Below are 16,775 nucleotides of genomic sequence, written 5' to 3' on the forward strand. Positions count from 1 at the left end.
ACACCTCAGAACGGACAAGTGCTTCTGTGGACTGAAGTCAAAGGTGTGTTTGTGCTGCTTCCTCCCAAAATGGCACAAGCGATCTGTGGAGTACTTAAGCAAACATTGTATTCATAAACACACACAAGCTGTAAATATGTTGATATAGGACCACTAGACCAGTGGTTCTCAAATGGGGGTACGTGTACCCCTGGGGGTACGTGAAGGCACTCCAGGGGGTACGTGAGATTTTTAAAAAATATATTTAAAATTAGCATCCATTCAAAGATCCTTTAAAAATTGTTATTTAATAAATATTCAATAAAATATAAGTTCATAAACTGAATTTAATGCAACAATGCAATCGTCAGTGTTGACAGTTTGATAAATCAGACACTGATGGCAGAGCGCTGTGTATTACATCTTTTTTTCAACCAAAAATGCTTTGCACTGGTTAGGGGGTACTTGGCTAAAAAAGTATTTCACAGGGGGTACATCACTGAAAAAAGGTTGAGAACCACTGCGCTAGACAATACTGACATGGAAAGGATCTGAATATTAAACCATTTTAGCATTGGTCAGACAGCCCTTTTGTTTCTGTTTGATTTGCTGTAAATAGATCCAAACCCACTCTCTGGTTTTGCAGACTTGGTTGATATTGCAGTCTACCGCAACGAGCTCTTCTGTCTCCATGGCAGCGGACGTCTGTCCCACCTCTCCTTGTTATCTGCTGAGCGGTGTGTTGAGCGTCTGCTCCGGAGGGAGTCCTGGACTCTGGCTGCTACGGTCTGCTGTATGTTCCAGCACACTATAACCACCAGCAGGGTAAGGTGGCCACTGGCATGCTAACTGGCCTGGTCTTCGTGCATGGTGTAACCTAGATTCCAGACTTATTGGGGCTAAGATATTTGTGTGAATTTCTGACTTCCTGTTTTCCCAAGGATTAAGCACATTGTGAAGGTAACAAGGTAATATCTCAGTAGTTAACATCATGATCTTCTTAACAAAGCAGGTACATAACCTGATTTTTTTGGACCATAGTAGTTTGTGTTAAACATTTGTAGTTTGAAGTAAATCAAGCCTTTTAGAAATCAGGTATCTTAACTAGATTTCTCATGATCTTAGTAATAACTCCCCTGTGTTGATAAAGCATTTGCAAAAGCCTTGCTCATCATTCCTGTTAAATTCAGGCCAGGAAAGCAATTCCCATCGACCGCCTTGAACATCTCCGGTCCCAGCTCAGCTCCAGCACACACCCGGAGCTGACTGGCCAGCTGGAGGAAGTCATCACTAAACTGGAGCCTTTGGACTCCGCCTCCAGCAGCCGAAGAAGTAGCATCTCCTCACATGTAGGTTTAAGTAACTTTCTGAAGATGATTTCCACGTTATGGCAACTACCAAAAACTGTTGATGATAAGCACCCCACCTCCATTTACTTTACTTTTCTGTGGGACTCATTGAATCATGTCGCTATGGATACCATTCAGCTGATTAAAAGTGTCTCTGTGGCATTACATTAAATTGGATGTTTGGTGAGAAGTAACAGGTTTCAACAATGCAGGCAGAATAATTGCACATCAATACTGGTCATTCAATATATTAACACAATTCTATGAGCTATATAACTTAAGCACACAGCTTCTGTAAATCTTTATACACTTGTAACAAATGAGTGTGTGCTGATATCCGATATATCATTATCCAGGAGAGCTTCAACGTCCTGGACTGTGGAATCTATCGTGTGATCAGCCGCAGAGGAAGTCAGTCAGATGAGGAGACGAGCTCCCTCATCAACCAGTCCATGTCAGAGGAGGAGCGGCTCAAAGAGTTCAGTTTATTGCAGGAGGATGATCATGTGGATCATGGTAAGAGATCTTTAGCTGTTAAATGCATACATGCTGTTAATAAAAATGACTGCAATTTAAACATACAAAATTATATTTCAAATTTCATGAACGGACTAATTTAAATTTTAAGAATAACATTTTTTGTTACGTTTATATAGAGATTACTTATAATAACAATTCTAAGTATTAGTATTAACATAATAATTATCAGATGGAATCTTACTATTTATACGTTAATTTACAGAGACATCAAAGAGAAAGAATGTCTGCAAAAATGCTTGATTATTTGGATATTTTTTGGATATAAACTCATTTAAACAAATAATGTAATGATAACAATCAACACCTGTTTTGCACTATCTTCTTCTTAAAAAAACTTTTCTTATTTACCTCTACTCTTAATTTGCACACAAACAAATTAAACCCAAAATTGCTAAAACTGCTTTAATGCTAAAACAACAACTAAAGCAAAACAGAAATACACTACATGATTATTCACACACACATTTATTCGCTCCTTGTTTTTCTCTGTTTCTTACTCTCTCTCTCTCTGTACTGTGTACACATACACATATCTCTGTGTGTGTGTATCAGGAACAAACTCTTTTTCTGCCTTTTCTGAGTTCAGTGTGAAAAGAGAGTGAAGTTATTTTCTGTTTTAAATATGCCACTCTATTGAAATACCTGAATAATCCAAAACAAAACATGAAGAAAAATGCCAAAGAGAAATCTATACATTTGACAATAAATTGACTCTTTATATACTCTGTTGTCATACTGATTATATGTACCTGCTTCTTTTTGATTTGAAAAACATAAAATAATTGAATCAATAATGTTGCAGTGCTGTCTCACTGGATTCTGCTGTGAGACCTGAATGATCCCTCTGACAGCTGTGATTTTTTACGATTGCAATCTTCTCTTTGTCCGGCTGTTAATGTCAAGTTTCTTGTCTGTTCCATCGCATCACACGTATATCACCATTTTGGTTCTCTTTTTTTGCATTGTGCAGCATTTAATTTATGTTTTCTCGATAGTGGTGTCCGGCAACTTTGCTCCATCTGCTTGCATTGTGTCCTCTGCCTTTCATCATTCCCCTCCAGTACTCCATCCATCTGTGTTTGTACTCTGGCTCTTGCCCTCATCTTTATTCAGATCCACAGAGCAGCGAGCGTATGGAGGCTGAGCGATCTGAGCAAGGCCTGCAGTTCCACCTCCCCCTCTCATTCCGTCCCAAACCCCCTCGCATCGCTCTGCAGGCTGTCAAAGACAGGTGAACATCCAGAGAAATAAAGGACAATACAATAATGTGTCACAGCAGCCATACAGGCATGAAGCCCTCATCTTAGATAGCTTTGATTTTTATTCAACACTGATGAAGTTATTTGTGGATTATGCTTCTTCTTTTTTTTGTGAGGACTGAAACTCTTCCGGTAACTATAATTATTCAAATGCAGCTGTGCTTTTAGACGGCTTACTTCCCCTTTCCACTGAAGACCTACATCTACTTTTTTACATTGTACATCTGTGTAGACAAATGTGTCAGGTTTCATTTCAAAGCGTCACATTCAGTCATTAGTCATATGCAAATAGAGCTGTTTGCCTTTCAAGTTGTTAGCTTGTAAACCCATCTAATGTGATATTGTTTGAAAAAGGTTGTTTTATTATTCAAATTTAATTTTTTTTCTCAGTGTTTCTAGTTTTGTTAAGAAGACAACAGAGAAGATCAACACCCTCCAGATGAACTCAGAGCTCTGGCAACGGCCTGAATTCAGGGACAGCGGGCATTCAGAAATGTCAGTCTCAGCTTCCTACTCAGAGGAAATGGAAAATGAGTAAGTACAGACCAGTAAAAGTGGACTAAAACCCCTTACTACTGCGAAGAGATGAGTCCACAAACATGTTTCTTTTCGTTTCTTTGTCTTTTGGGCTAATATCTTGTTTTGAATAGACTATAAAAAGTAAATCAGATGAAATTAAATTATATTTGTCATCACAGAATTTACGATGAAATGCCAAACACAGAGGCCGACATGCAGGAACTTCGATCAGCGACAGAGCGAGCTATGTAAGTGCTGTCAATGTTTGTTAATACAATCATGACTGAAAGATTTCACTGCCTTTTAGTAGAAAGTTAATTTATATTTATATGTTACATTTTCCCAACATCAGCTCCCAGATCCAAGATCCTTTGGTGCTACTGGATCCAGTCTGCCTGGGAGAAACTCTGCAGGAGTGGCTGGCGGTGCTGGAGCGAATACTCGGACCTGTAGAGCACAGGTCAGCTGCTTCGGGTGATTCAAATGTGGATGAACCAGCGGAGGAGAGGTGGGATTATCTAAACTCCTGCTTAGAGCAACAAGAGGAGTCTTTATTCTCGTCAGGAGAACCAACAGAGAGCATCACAGAGGAGAAGAAGGAAGAGTCTGGTGAGCTTGGAGAAAAAGAGGACCGGTGTGACTCCACTGAGAAGAAGCCTGAAGTTTCAAATGGGAGCCCTCCAAATCCTGTTCGAATGGTGTCTCCCAAACCTATACCATCTGACCTACTGGCAAATCTCACCCAGTTGGCAACATTATACACAGAGATGAGCTGCTTTAGAAACCAGGAGAATGAAGTGTCGGGTTGCACAACCTTCCTACGCACCTACTTCTTTCTGCTGGACCAAGAGCGTGTGAGAAGAATGTGTCTGCTGTGTTATCAGGATCAGCCGGAGGTGCAGAGCTCCTTCAAAGAGGCCATGCTAGGTCAGAAGCTTCTCCTTAAAGCTCTGGTTTAATCTTTTTTACCTGTATTTTATTTTCAGGTTTAAATTTTCTACAAATTCAGAAAGAAAAAATGTAAATAAAAAACAGTAATCCCACTTAAACAATAATCATAACTTGGGTGTCTGCTGTTTTCAAAAAGATAATTTAGAATAAGTAATAAGATATTTTAAAACAGGATCACATTTACACAGATTAGTCAATGAAGGGTATTTTAACATCTGAACTTAAAAAAAAAAAAAACTAAAGAAAATCACATTAATTCATAATTTAACCATTTTTTAAACAGAATCTCCCCAAATCAGACGTCCATGCATCTCTGATACTCTACTAGTTTAATCTTAAATTATTTGAAAAATCTACTTTTGTCTTCCTCTGTAGATCTCACTCAGTCCAGTAAGGTGGTGGAGGTTATTCAGAGAGGTGATTTGCTGAGATCACTGCGCAGTCTGAGAGAGCTGCAGCCCTGGAGTGCCCCTCCTCTCCTTGCTCACTTACACAGGTTAGTACACGTATTTCTTTCTAACAGGGTCAGTATACTGATATCACAGTTGTGATGGACCTTGTGAAGTGAGTTTTTTATGTTATTATCCAGGCTGTATGAGAAGCACGGGGAGGCGGCTGTCCGCTCATTTACGCAGTTCTATCCTACAATAACTCCTGCTGATGTAATGACGATGGCTCAACAAAGCCACTTCCTGGCATACCTGGATAATCTGGTCCAGTCACGAACTGAGGAGCACAGGTACATCTTTAAGTTCATCTATTTATCAAACACAGAAAGATACTTTAAACTCCTCATGTTGCTGATTTTTACATTCTTCATTCTTCCTCTATAGATTGTCATTTTTGCAGTCCCTTCTTGAACCAGAATCACTGAGACAGGATTGGCTGGAGCTGGCACTTACCCACGATGCCCCTCAACGCTGTGATACCCTGACCCCTGCTGGACAGCCCAGGTCTGGTCCTGTTGATGTGGGGAAAAATGGAAAATGAGATTCATGAATATTTATTTAATTTACTTTAAGGCCTAGAAAGTTTTTAGTTTGAGGTTATGAAACATAAAGTGTGCCTGAATAGATGTGGACTAAGCTACTATCATGGGTGCATTTCACTTCTGGATTATATTTGGCCACAACAAGGTCAAATAATACTGTGAAAGTAAAGTATAAGAATAAATGTAACTGAATTCATGTGACTCCTGTTGCAGGTGGCATTCTCACTGCTTCAGTTGGGGTTATGGACGCCTGCTGTCTCTCCTGATTCGTCTTCCTTCAGACCTCTCCTCCAAGCAGAAGATGGCAGAGACTTGCCGCAGTCACGGGTACTTCTAGTTTCCTTTGAGACAACAGTCATGTTTTTTCGCTGTTATTGTTTGTGAGGTTACATCTGTATAATGTGTGTGTGCAGGTATTGGACTGGCTACATCTATCTCTGCTGTGAGCTGCAGTGTCGCAAAGAAGCGTTCACCACCATCTGTCAGCTGGATGACATCACTCTGCTGGAGGAAGCTGATGGTAACACTTTTACACTTTCAGGCAGAAGCAGAATTATAATCTCTTATGGGTTCATAACAGTGATGTGATGTGTGTCAGGTGTTACTAAGGCAAATACTGAAAACAACATGCCTACTGCATGGAAATCCAAGGAACATATCCATTATACATTAGTAGTACAAAGTGTAGCTACCCACTGTCACCTCATCCCAACACAAGTTATGAGCCAAACAGACGAAACAGACAAAAAAATGACCACAAATACACCAGAGTGGATCAAGCCCCTGAAGTGGGACACAGCTTTAGTGTCACTTTAACCCTTCTTCATGTTGCCGTTGTTGAGAACTAAAACATGTCAACAACTGCAGATATTGTAGTTAAACATCAGTAAGATTCCAGCTACTTAATGATTTACCTTAGTGAAGCTGTCTGCACTCATTGGAGTGGCCTGAATCACCATCATGGTCTAATTTCTTATTTTCCAGGTGTTGTGCCTCAGACCTTGGAAGAGTGGAAGCTATTGATCCAGTTATCTCAGCGGTGCAGCAGTGCGGTAGACTCAGAGCAGGTCACAGGTGTGAATGGGAGCAGCTGGTCCAACGGCTCATCAGATTGTGGTGGAAAGATCAGCCCAGAGAGCCTGACCCTGATGCTGGCCCGAACAGCCGGGCCTGACCGCGCCATGGCCGTCCTGGAGGAGTGTGGAGTGCAGTTGGTCCTTTTGCCACACTCCAAATTGGTCTGTGAGCTTCTGAGAGTCACTGAGAAGAGGCAGAGGTGGGTCAGAGTGCCAATTACCAAACTTTAATGAGAACACATGTATAGGGGGTGTTCCCTTCACTGCCACTATCAAACTGTTATTATTATCTCTATGAGAAAGAGCTGACAAGTCTGTCTGCACAGAGGCTCTGCATTGATTTAAGTGAATGTAGTTGTTGTGTGAGGGGTTAGCCAGTTGTGGGTTGTGTTCATTCAATAAAACATTACAGCAGTGTTTGCTGCAGACACACTGCGGGCATTGTTCTAGTTAACGTGTGTTTTTTTTAGACATAGACAACAATAACAATCAACCAAACACAACATTATCCATCAGAACCAAAATGTGTGAATGAAATCTGAAATGTCATGAAAAATACTTCTAAAATAAGAAATAATCAGTGTAATATGAATGGACTTCATTTGTAGGTATTACAGTGCTATTCTTTTGTTTTCTGTTTCAGAGCAATGATCCAGACGATGCTTGAGCGCTGTGATCGCTTCCTCTGGTCTCAGCACGCCTAAAGAAAGAACAGCTGCAGCTTCTCTATACCAAATAATAAAACTAACACTGTATGTAAATCTCCCCAGTAACTGCTGCTGTAGATGTCACTAAAGTTGTACACTGTAATATTTGTAAAAGCTTTCCAGTTTGAATTAGGATACATATCCTTTTAGTGAAAACAGTATTATCTTATTAACCTTTACTGAACATTTTTTTTGCACAAGTTTTTCCTTTCTTTTTATTATTCAGGTTAAATGTGTTTTTGTTGCATGTACAGGACAAAAATGAAGTGTCAACAATGACAGTGAAATGTCCAACCAACTAATATCATGTCAATAAAAGTTGTCTGTATTTTGTTTTTGTTTTAGTTTATAAGAACTAATGTTTCTGTTAGCATGATGATCACCAAGCCTGGTAAATGTGTTTCCATATCTATGCACATCAATAATAATAATAATATTATATAATGAAATAATAATAATAAAGTCCACATAACGAGCAGAGGACAACAAAAAGATTGGCTCAAATCCAACCTGCAGATTTCTTTAAAATTGTGTGATTTTGTTTATTTCTGCACAAAAAATATGAAGTTTAAATCTTTTTTTCTTCACTCTAAAGTTAGTCTTATCCCATGTATCCCTAGTATTCAGCCTTATAGATAGTGAGGGTTTATTTGTTGACTTTGTGAAAGTGTTTAACCTAAAACAACCACCTGAAAGAATCCACATAACTAAAAACCATTAAAGATAATTGGGAAAGGTCGGTGAAATGGCCCTTTACTTACCTGTATAAGTATTTGCTTGTATTTTCTTCAACAGGACATTTTTGCAAACAAAACATTTCTACATTTCAAATCTAGAACATCACATAAAGTGGATTATGGGTAATGTGGGTAAACAGAGATAATATTAATGACATCGTAATGAAATGGAACCGATGACTCATTTGATGGTATCACACACCTGGAGCATCAAAGGGACGACGCAGGCAGCCTGGTGAATCGACACAACCAAGCTTTATGAGTCACATCCTCAACGCTGGTTTAACTGAGACCTTTCTGTTCTTATTTTCATCCTCATCCCTGGTTCTTCAATCATTTCCCAGAATCCTCATCTTCCAGCTCACTCACCTGTCTGCAACACTGGCACAGGGACGATCAGATTGTTGAAGGTTTTGGCACATGGCAGAGACAGACACACTTATAATGAAAGATGTACTTAAAATATCATTGTGAAATTCCATTAGTCTGCAAAAAATCAGCCTGTCTTTTCAATCTGCTTTTGAAGTTGCATGGACATTCAATATTTGAACTGCCTCTATTTGTTTGCTTGATTGTGTCCATTTCTACAACACTACTCTGCAATATTCTCTCGAGGGATGGGTAGAATTGTTAATTTGATTGAAGTGATCCAAATATGACAGAAGGTTTTCATCATGAGGACAGAAGTAAATTTGATTTGAATGTTATTAGTTCGAGGCAGTGAGTCCAGTGTTTGATGTTGGGTTCCTGTCACCAGTAGGACAGATAAGGGGATTCTGCACATACCTGTTGGCCCTGCTGCCAGTGTATAAATGGCAAATCCAACGCTCGGTGACAAGCACACACACACACAGGTTGGCTGTCAAGATAAGTCATGGTCGGTGCAGTGGCAGGATACTATGAGCGTGATTCGTTTTGCTAAACCTGAAGCTCATCCTTTCTGAACGGATTTAACAGTTTTAATGTTCTAGATGGACGCAGCACTCATGGTAAGTTTTATTTTTTTTCCTTCTTAATTTAATTGAATAAAGTAGCAAATTTGTATCGATATTCAGTCAGGTGTTTTCTGGTTTTAGGTGTCTGTCTCTCTGTTTGGACTGGCTCTTGTCCTGCTGTCCTTCCCTGAGCATGCTTCTCTAAACAGGGTATTTGACAACACCTCAGGTAGGTTTTCTGGGCGATTATTACTGATGAGCCCAGACACTGAGGTTTTTCTAACTGCATCTATGTTTTCCTTTGTGGTTATGTCAGGAACTGTGTATCAAGGATCTGTATTTGTAAAGGAGGCACTTCAGAGAGCGATTGAGCTGACTGATGCTGCTTATGCACGCACAAGTGAAAGGTAAAAATGAGTGGGTCAATATAAAAAAAATGTATCAGGTCCACCGTAAAGCATACATCATCATTTTACATCTGTACAGTATTGTTTTATTAAACGCTATAAATGTTTCCAGGGTGAAGAAGTCTCTGACTGAAGGCGCTCTGAGACCCAGTGATCTGCTGGCTCAGTTTAAACAGACTGAAGCCAGGACCAGGACTCAGATCAGGGCTGCAGAACTGTTGGACAACACAGTGGAGCTGATCAGAGAGATGGTCTACACTCACACGATGGTGCAGCCCGACCATCAGGGTACAGAGCAGCAGAAAAACACCAACACAGAGACGTTTCAGAATCTTTATGGCTACTTCTACTACAACTAGTATTTGTCTTACATTGATTTTCAGTATGTTTAAGGGCTACGGATAACCATCGTTTTATTTACGCTGTCCTTTTATTTATCCTCATATAATGCACCCAACGTGTTCCCATACACAGTGTTGAAAAGCTGTTAACTTTTCAGCTGGTCAACACAAAAAGGGATCCTACGTTTAACCTCATGGAGCCACAAATAATCAAAAGCCTTTCTATTTTGATGTTTGTTCTTATTATTTGTTTCTTTATCACCTAAGTTTGTATTATTTATTTTTTATTCAATGTTCAATGCACTTACTGTTAATTACACAGTGTCAAAAAATTAAAGTTAAATATTAATATAAGTGAGTAAAATATAATAGTAAATTATTAAGGAGCCCAATGGAGGTCGCAGAATCAAGCCAATGTAAAAGGTACAAGTACAGATTCACAGAAAATGTCAGGAGCACGTTGGTTTAAATAGGTTTGTCTTCTGACATAAAGCCAGAGCAAATGATCTGATCAACCACCCCAAACAAGCTCAAACCAGCTGTTTTATTTCCTTCTAAATACTATAGTTATTATTTGTATAACTTACATGTTGTATTAACTGCATGTTTCCAAAGAGCTTCTGAGTGAAGGGGACATGGAGAACCTGCTGCAGGTGACTGGCTGCTCTGCTGAGCTGCAGAGACCCAGCTGTGAAACCGACTGTCTGTCTGAGCGCTACAGATCCATCACAGGAGAGTGCAACAACAGGTTAAACAATAGTAAACATGCAGTCAAAGAGCAGTGCTGATTTATAATAGATTTTTGTTGTTTTTTGATAACTGTGTCTGTTGTGTTTTTTGTCCTGTTAAGACAGAATCCCAGATGGGGGGCTGCAAACATCCCATATTCCCGCTGGCTGCCTGCAGAGTATGAGGATGTGTGGGGGATGCCCAGAGGCTGGGACCCAGAGCACACCTACCATAACACCACTCTGCCTCCAGTAAGAGTCCTACAGCAGCCCTCTGTCGTCCTCTGTCCCATCATCTGCCATAACTCAAACACTCCTGATTTGGTTTGTTGTCCAGGTGCGGCTGGTGTCTCAGGAAGTGCTGTTCACTCACAATGACAACATCTCTTTGGACTCCACTCTCTCCCACCTGCTGGTGGAGTGGGGTCAGTGGATTGACCACGACGTGGTGCTGACGCCTCAGAGCCCCAGTACTTCTGCATTCAGGACGGCAGCTGACTGCACACACACCTGCAGCCGGGACACACCCTGCTTCCCCATACAGGTACGATTTACTTTCAGCTTCTCAATGTACATGTTTTTTAAGCCTTGATGATCCTGCCTCTTTGATTTTATTTGATAACTTAGAACTTTTATTTATCTTCAAAGAAATGTTTTTGCCTAAGATGCTATTTATTTAAAATGTTTGAATTTTCCATATATAGTCATACAGTACCTAGTACACATGCAATAAACATAGAAATATGAAAGATACAGAAGAAAATAAATTTGAAAAATACATTTATTGAAATAAAGGGAGGTGCAAAGTACAAATGTTCTTGACAAAAATGAACCACTTAAAATGTTGTAAATAACAAGCAATGAATAACTTATACAGAAGGTATTTTATCCACTATTATAATTATATATATAATAAATAATTTTACTGGTTAAAACAAGAATAATTATTTTCCCCTCATCATCCACTATAAAAACCATATAACCTCTCTCCCCAGATCCCTCTGTCAGATCCTCGCAGTGGCTTCCAGAGTTGCATGCCTTTCTTCCGCTCTGCTCCCAGCTGTGTTGCTGGAGTCCCGACTCATCGCCACCGAGAGCAGCTCAACGCCATCACCTCCTTTGTAGATGCCAGTATGGTGTATGGCAGCTCCACCAGTCTGGCCTCAGCTCTGAGAAACCGCTCATCTCCTCTGGGCTTAATGACCCTCAACTCCCAGCACTCAGACCATGAGCTGGCCTACATGCCATATTTGCCACGCCGGCAGGCTCACCTGGACCCCTGCGGCCCACGAAACTCCACCACCTCGGGGGCATTGGAAAGATCCAGGCAGCAGGAGAACACCACATCCTGCTTTCAAGCTGGTGAGCGAGTAAAGGTAATGAGTTGTCTGCTCTCTGCAGTCTTGGAGCTTTTGTTTATGATTATGTTTTTCACAGGTGATTCAAGAGCTAATGAACATCTGGGTATGATCGCGCTGCACACACTCTTTCTGAGAGAGCACAACCGACTGGTCAAAGAGCTGCACCTGCTCAACCCTCACTGGAGCCCTGATACACTTTATCAGGAGGCCCGCAAGGTCATGGGAGCCATTCATCAGGTATCTCTAGCAGCTTCCATCTGTTCACTTCTACCTACATGAACATTCCCAGCACTCTGACCTTTTTTTCTTTCCAGATCCTAACATGGGAGCACTACCTGCCGCGGGTCCTCGGTGAAGGTGTCATGTCTCGTCTGATGCCTCCCTATAAGGGGTATGATCCTGAGGTGGATCCGAGCATCGCTAACGTCTTTGCAGCTGCTGCGTTTCGTTTTGCCCACGTCACCGTGCAGCCAGTGGTGACCAGGCTGGGGCCAGGATACACCACCAACTCCCAGCATCCCCAGCTGCCTCTGCATCATTCATTGTTTGCCTCTTGGAGGGTCGTGCAGGAAGGTAAAACTACGATGATGTCATACATTTAACTCAAATACATACAAATTAACTCATTTTTCTACCGGTGTGTCAGGTGGTATAGACCCAGTGCTGCGCGGTCTATTGCTGTCTCCCGCAAAGCTGCAGACTCCAGGTCAGATGATGGTGGAGGAGCTGACGGAGAGGTTGTTTCAGGCACAGGGAGGGATGCCTCTGGACCTTGGAGCCCTTAACCTCCAGAGGGGCCGGGATCACGGCCTGCCTGGTACCAGGTTTCTATCTTCTGGCACAGTACAGTGTCACGTTTTACATTACAGCTCAGTTATGATATTCTTATAGTGGAGTAATAGTTTGAATATAAAGAGGTTATAATTAAGTAATACCATTTAATCACCAAAGCAATAATGAGGCAATAGCAAGTATTTACAATTGGTATATCAGGGTAATATTAGTTACTAATTATACTGATGGTATAGTTTGTCAGAAAAAGTGATAGTATAGTTGGTCAAAAAAAATGATTGTATAGTTGCTGGATTGCAGAAGACTTAAAACTAGTAAATGAGACCATAAACTCATGTTTACAATGTTTAATGAGGTAATTAATCAAGTGAGAAGTAGGGTCATTTTCTCATAGACTTCCATACAATCGGACTTCCTTTGCAAACGGAGGAGTCGCCCCCTCCTGCTGGTCGATAGAGAGAATGCAAGTTTAAGGACACTTCCGCATTGGCTTCACTCGGCAGAACCGGAGGTTGCTGCCTGCTTTAAATACATTGGGGAGTTTAGGGTGATTAGACAGGTGGATTCAATCAGGGTTGGGGCAGACAATCACATCAGCAGAAAAACACACAAAGGCCGGAAGGGAAGTTATCTGAAACGAGAGGAGAGGTAATGACATACTATACATAGTATAGTATGTCATTACCTCATTTTTGTCATAAAAAGTCATACTAAAGTATGTGATAAAAAAGTCATAAAAATGTCATAGTTTTGTACGTCGTAGAAACGTAATCAAAATGTGGGTCCATCTATGTGTCATCTCAGGCCTCTGGAAATTGTATACCAAACAATTGCAGCTGTCATTCATGGTGTCAAAATGTCTGCACTGAAAAAAAAGTGATGATTCATGAACCAGTTCCAGATGTAGGAATGTGTTTTAATTCCCTCACTTCCTGTCCCATCTCCCCCCACTAGGATACGGCTCATGGAGAAGGTCCTGCAGCCTCTCTGTTCCCAATACTACATCAGAACTGGCCGAAATTCTGTCTAACTTCACTTTGGCTAACAAACTCCAGCTCCTATACGGGACGCCACACAACATCGACGTGTGGGTCGGTGCCATCTCTGAGCCCGCTCTTCCAGGAGGTCGAGTCGGACCACTGCTGTCCTGCCTGCTGGCGAGACAGTTTAAAGCGCTGAGAGACGGGGACAGGTGATACTAAATCCTCTGATGTAACATTAAGACCATTCAAAGAGAAATCTGAAACTGGGTTTTGTCACCCCAGGTTTTGGTGGGAGAGAGAAGGAGTGTTCACCAGCACCCAGAGGAGACACCTCCACGGCGTCTCTCTGTCCCGCATCATTTGTGACAACAGCCACATCACCCATGTCCCCGCTGATCCGTTCTCACGCACCGAGAGACCGGAGGACATGCTGGCCTGTTCGCACCCACTGATCTCCCACCTCGACCTCGGCCCCTGGAAAGAACCAGACACAGGTGAGGAAGTCGTAAAGTAAACAGTGTGATATCGGGTTTGTCCTGTGTTTTCACATGGACATGTCTGCGCTCTCTTCCAGATCCCAGCTGTGGTCTGATACCCAGGATTCAATCTGGCTACTCCCTGCTCTGTGACTCTGTGATTCTGTATCAGTGTCACTCTGGCTTTAAGCTGATCGGATCTTCGTCCGTCAGCTGTGATCCAATAAGCCAGCAGTGGAGCCCCACACCCCCAACGTGTCAAGGTACAAAGACTAAACTGGTGACAAGGCTTGAATAGATATCAAAGTTACAAAGTTAGCATATATTTCTTAAGACAAGTGCAGCTAAATATGGTTTATGTGTTAAAAAAAATCTTATGATCTTATGATCTTGAAAACCGAAAATAAGCAAAACAACCTACCAAGAAGGTCGATTCAATAGCTGTACTGGAGCTTTTGATCACATCACATGATCTTCCTTAGTAGATGGGAGTTTTCGCAGATGTCATGGAATTGTAGCTGTACAAATTTCTATTGCTCTGAGCACTTTAATGGCTACTCATCTACACTGGTCTGGATTTGACATATAAAGTTTATTCATGACTTTGCTAATAGAAGTCGACAAAATACTTCTAAAGAGCTTCTAAATTAATCTTGGGGTGAAATTGCTTTGCCAACTATTACCAAACTGTCAATGTTTGTTTTGTGAGAAACCGGCCATTAGAAACAAAGTGCATGTGTCATTGATATCAGTGTTTTTGCCTGATTGTTGCAGATATTAATGAATGCGAAGAACAAACTTCTGTCTGCCCACAACACCTGGAGTGTCTCAACATACCGGGTTCCTTTATTTGCTCAGGTTGGTTCAGATTACTTGATGATGCCCTCTTCTTTTAGCACATGCTTTAGTATTTGCTAACATTTGTTTTGAAAAGTATATAAATCCATCCTTACATTGCCGAGTCCCTTAAACATTCACAACATAAAACATCTCTTACTTCTGATCCTGAACCTTCATGTTTGTCTGCACTGATCCAGAACCAGCCTCGCTGTCCGTCGTGTCTGTCGTCACTGCAGTGGTAGTAGTGATCGTTGGTGTGGCCGCTCTGCTGATGATCCTGTTATGTTGTCGAAGGTAAGTCATTGAAGGTACAAATCTAATCGATATTTCAACGTTATAGTTGGGTTGAACATTCACATTGAGAATTTTGATAAATTCAGTAATGTGTCTATAATGACTAAGTGAGTAAAGGAAACAATTGGTACAGTTAGAACTGTCTGGTAAGTTCAGAAAATGTTACAAGTAAAGGTCCTGCATTCAACACCTTACTTTAGTTAAAGTTTTTAAGTATTAGAATCAAAATGTACTACAAGTATTACAAGTAAAAGTTCTCATTCTGCTATCAAATGTTCCCCATCAGTGTTTTACTAATATATATATGATGTTTCTGGATTAATATTAGTCCTGCAGTAATGTGTATTTTGAATTTCATTGCTAAAGATTTTAAAGGTTGTGCTTATTTTATCTCCTTTATATACAGTTAGGTAGTTTAATCTACAGCAATGCATCATATTCTATAAATCCTAATATATTTGTGGTATTGCTGTCCTGTGAGAATTTTGCATCTCTAAAAAGTCAACTTTTCATGAGCCTTGTTTTTCAACTCCTTGACAATTGCATTTTCCAGCTGATCCAAGACGTTTTTTAATTGTTAATTTAAAAGTAATAAGGAAAACTTCTAATTCCAAATCCCAACGTTTTGATACATGGTTTTCACTAGACAGGAAGATAATGAAAAAATGTAATCTGACAAGAAACCAATAATTATGAGACAAATTCACTTGAGTAAAAGATGTAGTTAAGTAAAAGTGTAAAGTTGCATAAAATGGAAATACTCAAGTAAAGTACACATACCTTTGATTTGTACTCAATTTCTGTACTTAAATGTAATTGTACTTAGTCACATTCCACCACTGCTTAAGTCATACATATTTAGTAAATTGACATGTTCTTTGAATTGTTTATTCTTCCTGTAACGTAACAAAACATAACAGTTGTTTTTAAGTTGAAGTTGAATAACTAAATATCTCCGTTGCAGATATTTTCCCAAGAAAGAAGAGTTGGTCAATGCTGGATGTTGCCAGGAGAAAAATTAAAGAGTTTGGTCAATGTATTCTCTAATGTTCCTCTTAAGCATGTTATTTGATTATCATACTGTCCTCATTATTTTAAGTTGCAAATGTATTGAGCTTTGCACTTTCTGTCTATAGTAGTAGAATATTTTGTCTAGTTTATTTATAACACTAGGGCTAGACAAACGTTTCACATTAATATGTATCCCTATTTTTGATCATTGTAGATAACTACAGTTTGTACCTATAAAACAAGACAGGATCTACTCATGTGATCACATGTTTTCTCCTCTGACTGCACATTATGTCACTGACCAGTCCAAGTCAAACTATTCATTAAGGTGGTAATCTGTATGATGAGGTCATGAAAACAGAATAACAAGCTTACAAAAGTACTTTCAATCCGGAAACTAAAATCTTACTGGAATGTCTGCTCCAAAAACAGATTTTCATACCATAAAGCCTCTCTGAGCAGGATATCGTCTCTGTATCCCTGTGCCTGATTACAAACC

The 16,775-nt window shown here is 40.3% G+C and overlaps 2 protein-coding genes across 2 annotated transcripts in view; both read left to right on the forward strand.

Moving 5' to 3' along the window:
- Positions 1–8,067, forward strand: part of hps5 (HPS5 biogenesis of lysosomal organelles complex 2 subunit 2) — a 15,217-nt gene extending 7,150 nt beyond the window's left edge. Inside the window, exons 9-23 of the mRNA XM_054619551.1 lie at positions 1–43; positions 626–804; positions 1,170–1,328; positions 1,685–1,844; positions 2,982–3,099; positions 3,518–3,661; positions 3,826–3,894; positions 3,999–4,573; positions 4,973–5,093; positions 5,187–5,336; positions 5,431–5,550; positions 5,802–5,915; positions 6,002–6,108; positions 6,573–6,864; positions 7,308–8,067. The exon at positions 1–43 is cut by the window's left edge and continues 46 nt beyond it. Coding sequence (XP_054475526.1) covers positions 1–43; positions 626–804; positions 1,170–1,328; positions 1,685–1,844; positions 2,982–3,099; positions 3,518–3,661; positions 3,826–3,894; positions 3,999–4,573; positions 4,973–5,093; positions 5,187–5,336; positions 5,431–5,550; positions 5,802–5,915; positions 6,002–6,108; positions 6,573–6,864; positions 7,308–7,368 — 2,412 coding nt within the window. The 3' untranslated portion in view covers positions 7,369–8,067. The remainder of the gene's footprint in view (positions 44–625; positions 805–1,169; positions 1,329–1,684; positions 1,845–2,981; positions 3,100–3,517; positions 3,662–3,825; positions 3,895–3,998; positions 4,574–4,972; positions 5,094–5,186; positions 5,337–5,430; positions 5,551–5,801; positions 5,916–6,001; positions 6,109–6,572; positions 6,865–7,307) is intronic.
- Positions 8,068–9,079: 1,012 nt separating this feature from the next.
- On the forward strand, positions 9,080–16,287 carry epx (eosinophil peroxidase). Its single transcript, XM_054619455.1, has 17 exons — positions 9,080–9,097; positions 9,185–9,272; positions 9,354–9,450; positions 9,563–9,738; positions 10,407–10,539; positions 10,642–10,771; positions 10,857–11,063; positions 11,515–11,881; positions 11,957–12,117; positions 12,195–12,453; positions 12,527–12,697; positions 13,627–13,864; positions 13,938–14,149; positions 14,230–14,394; positions 14,906–14,989; positions 15,169–15,265; positions 16,230–16,287. Exons 1-17 carry the CDS (start codon positions 9,080–9,082, stop codon positions 16,285–16,287), a joined length of 2,661 nt encoding a protein of 886 aa, XP_054475430.1.
- Positions 16,288–16,775: the final 488 nt, after the last annotated feature.

Source organism: Anoplopoma fimbria, chromosome 19 (assembly GCF_027596085.1).
Source record: "Anoplopoma fimbria isolate UVic2021 breed Golden Eagle Sablefish chromosome 19, Afim_UVic_2022, whole genome shotgun sequence".
Classification (NCBI taxonomy): domain Eukaryota; kingdom Metazoa; phylum Chordata; class Actinopteri; order Perciformes; family Anoplopomatidae; genus Anoplopoma; species Anoplopoma fimbria.

Bases quoted from the DNA above. Each gene is read 5' to 3' on its own strand.
- epx (XM_054619455.1), top strand. The intron at 9,273-9,353 runs GTAGGTTTTCTG...CCTTTGTGGTTA, and splicing joins GGTATTTGACAACACCTCAG to TGTCAGGAACTGTGTATCAA. The intron at 14,395-14,905 runs GTACAAAGACTA...TGATTGTTGCAG, and splicing joins CACACCCCCAACGTGTCAAG to ATATTAATGAATGCGAAGAA.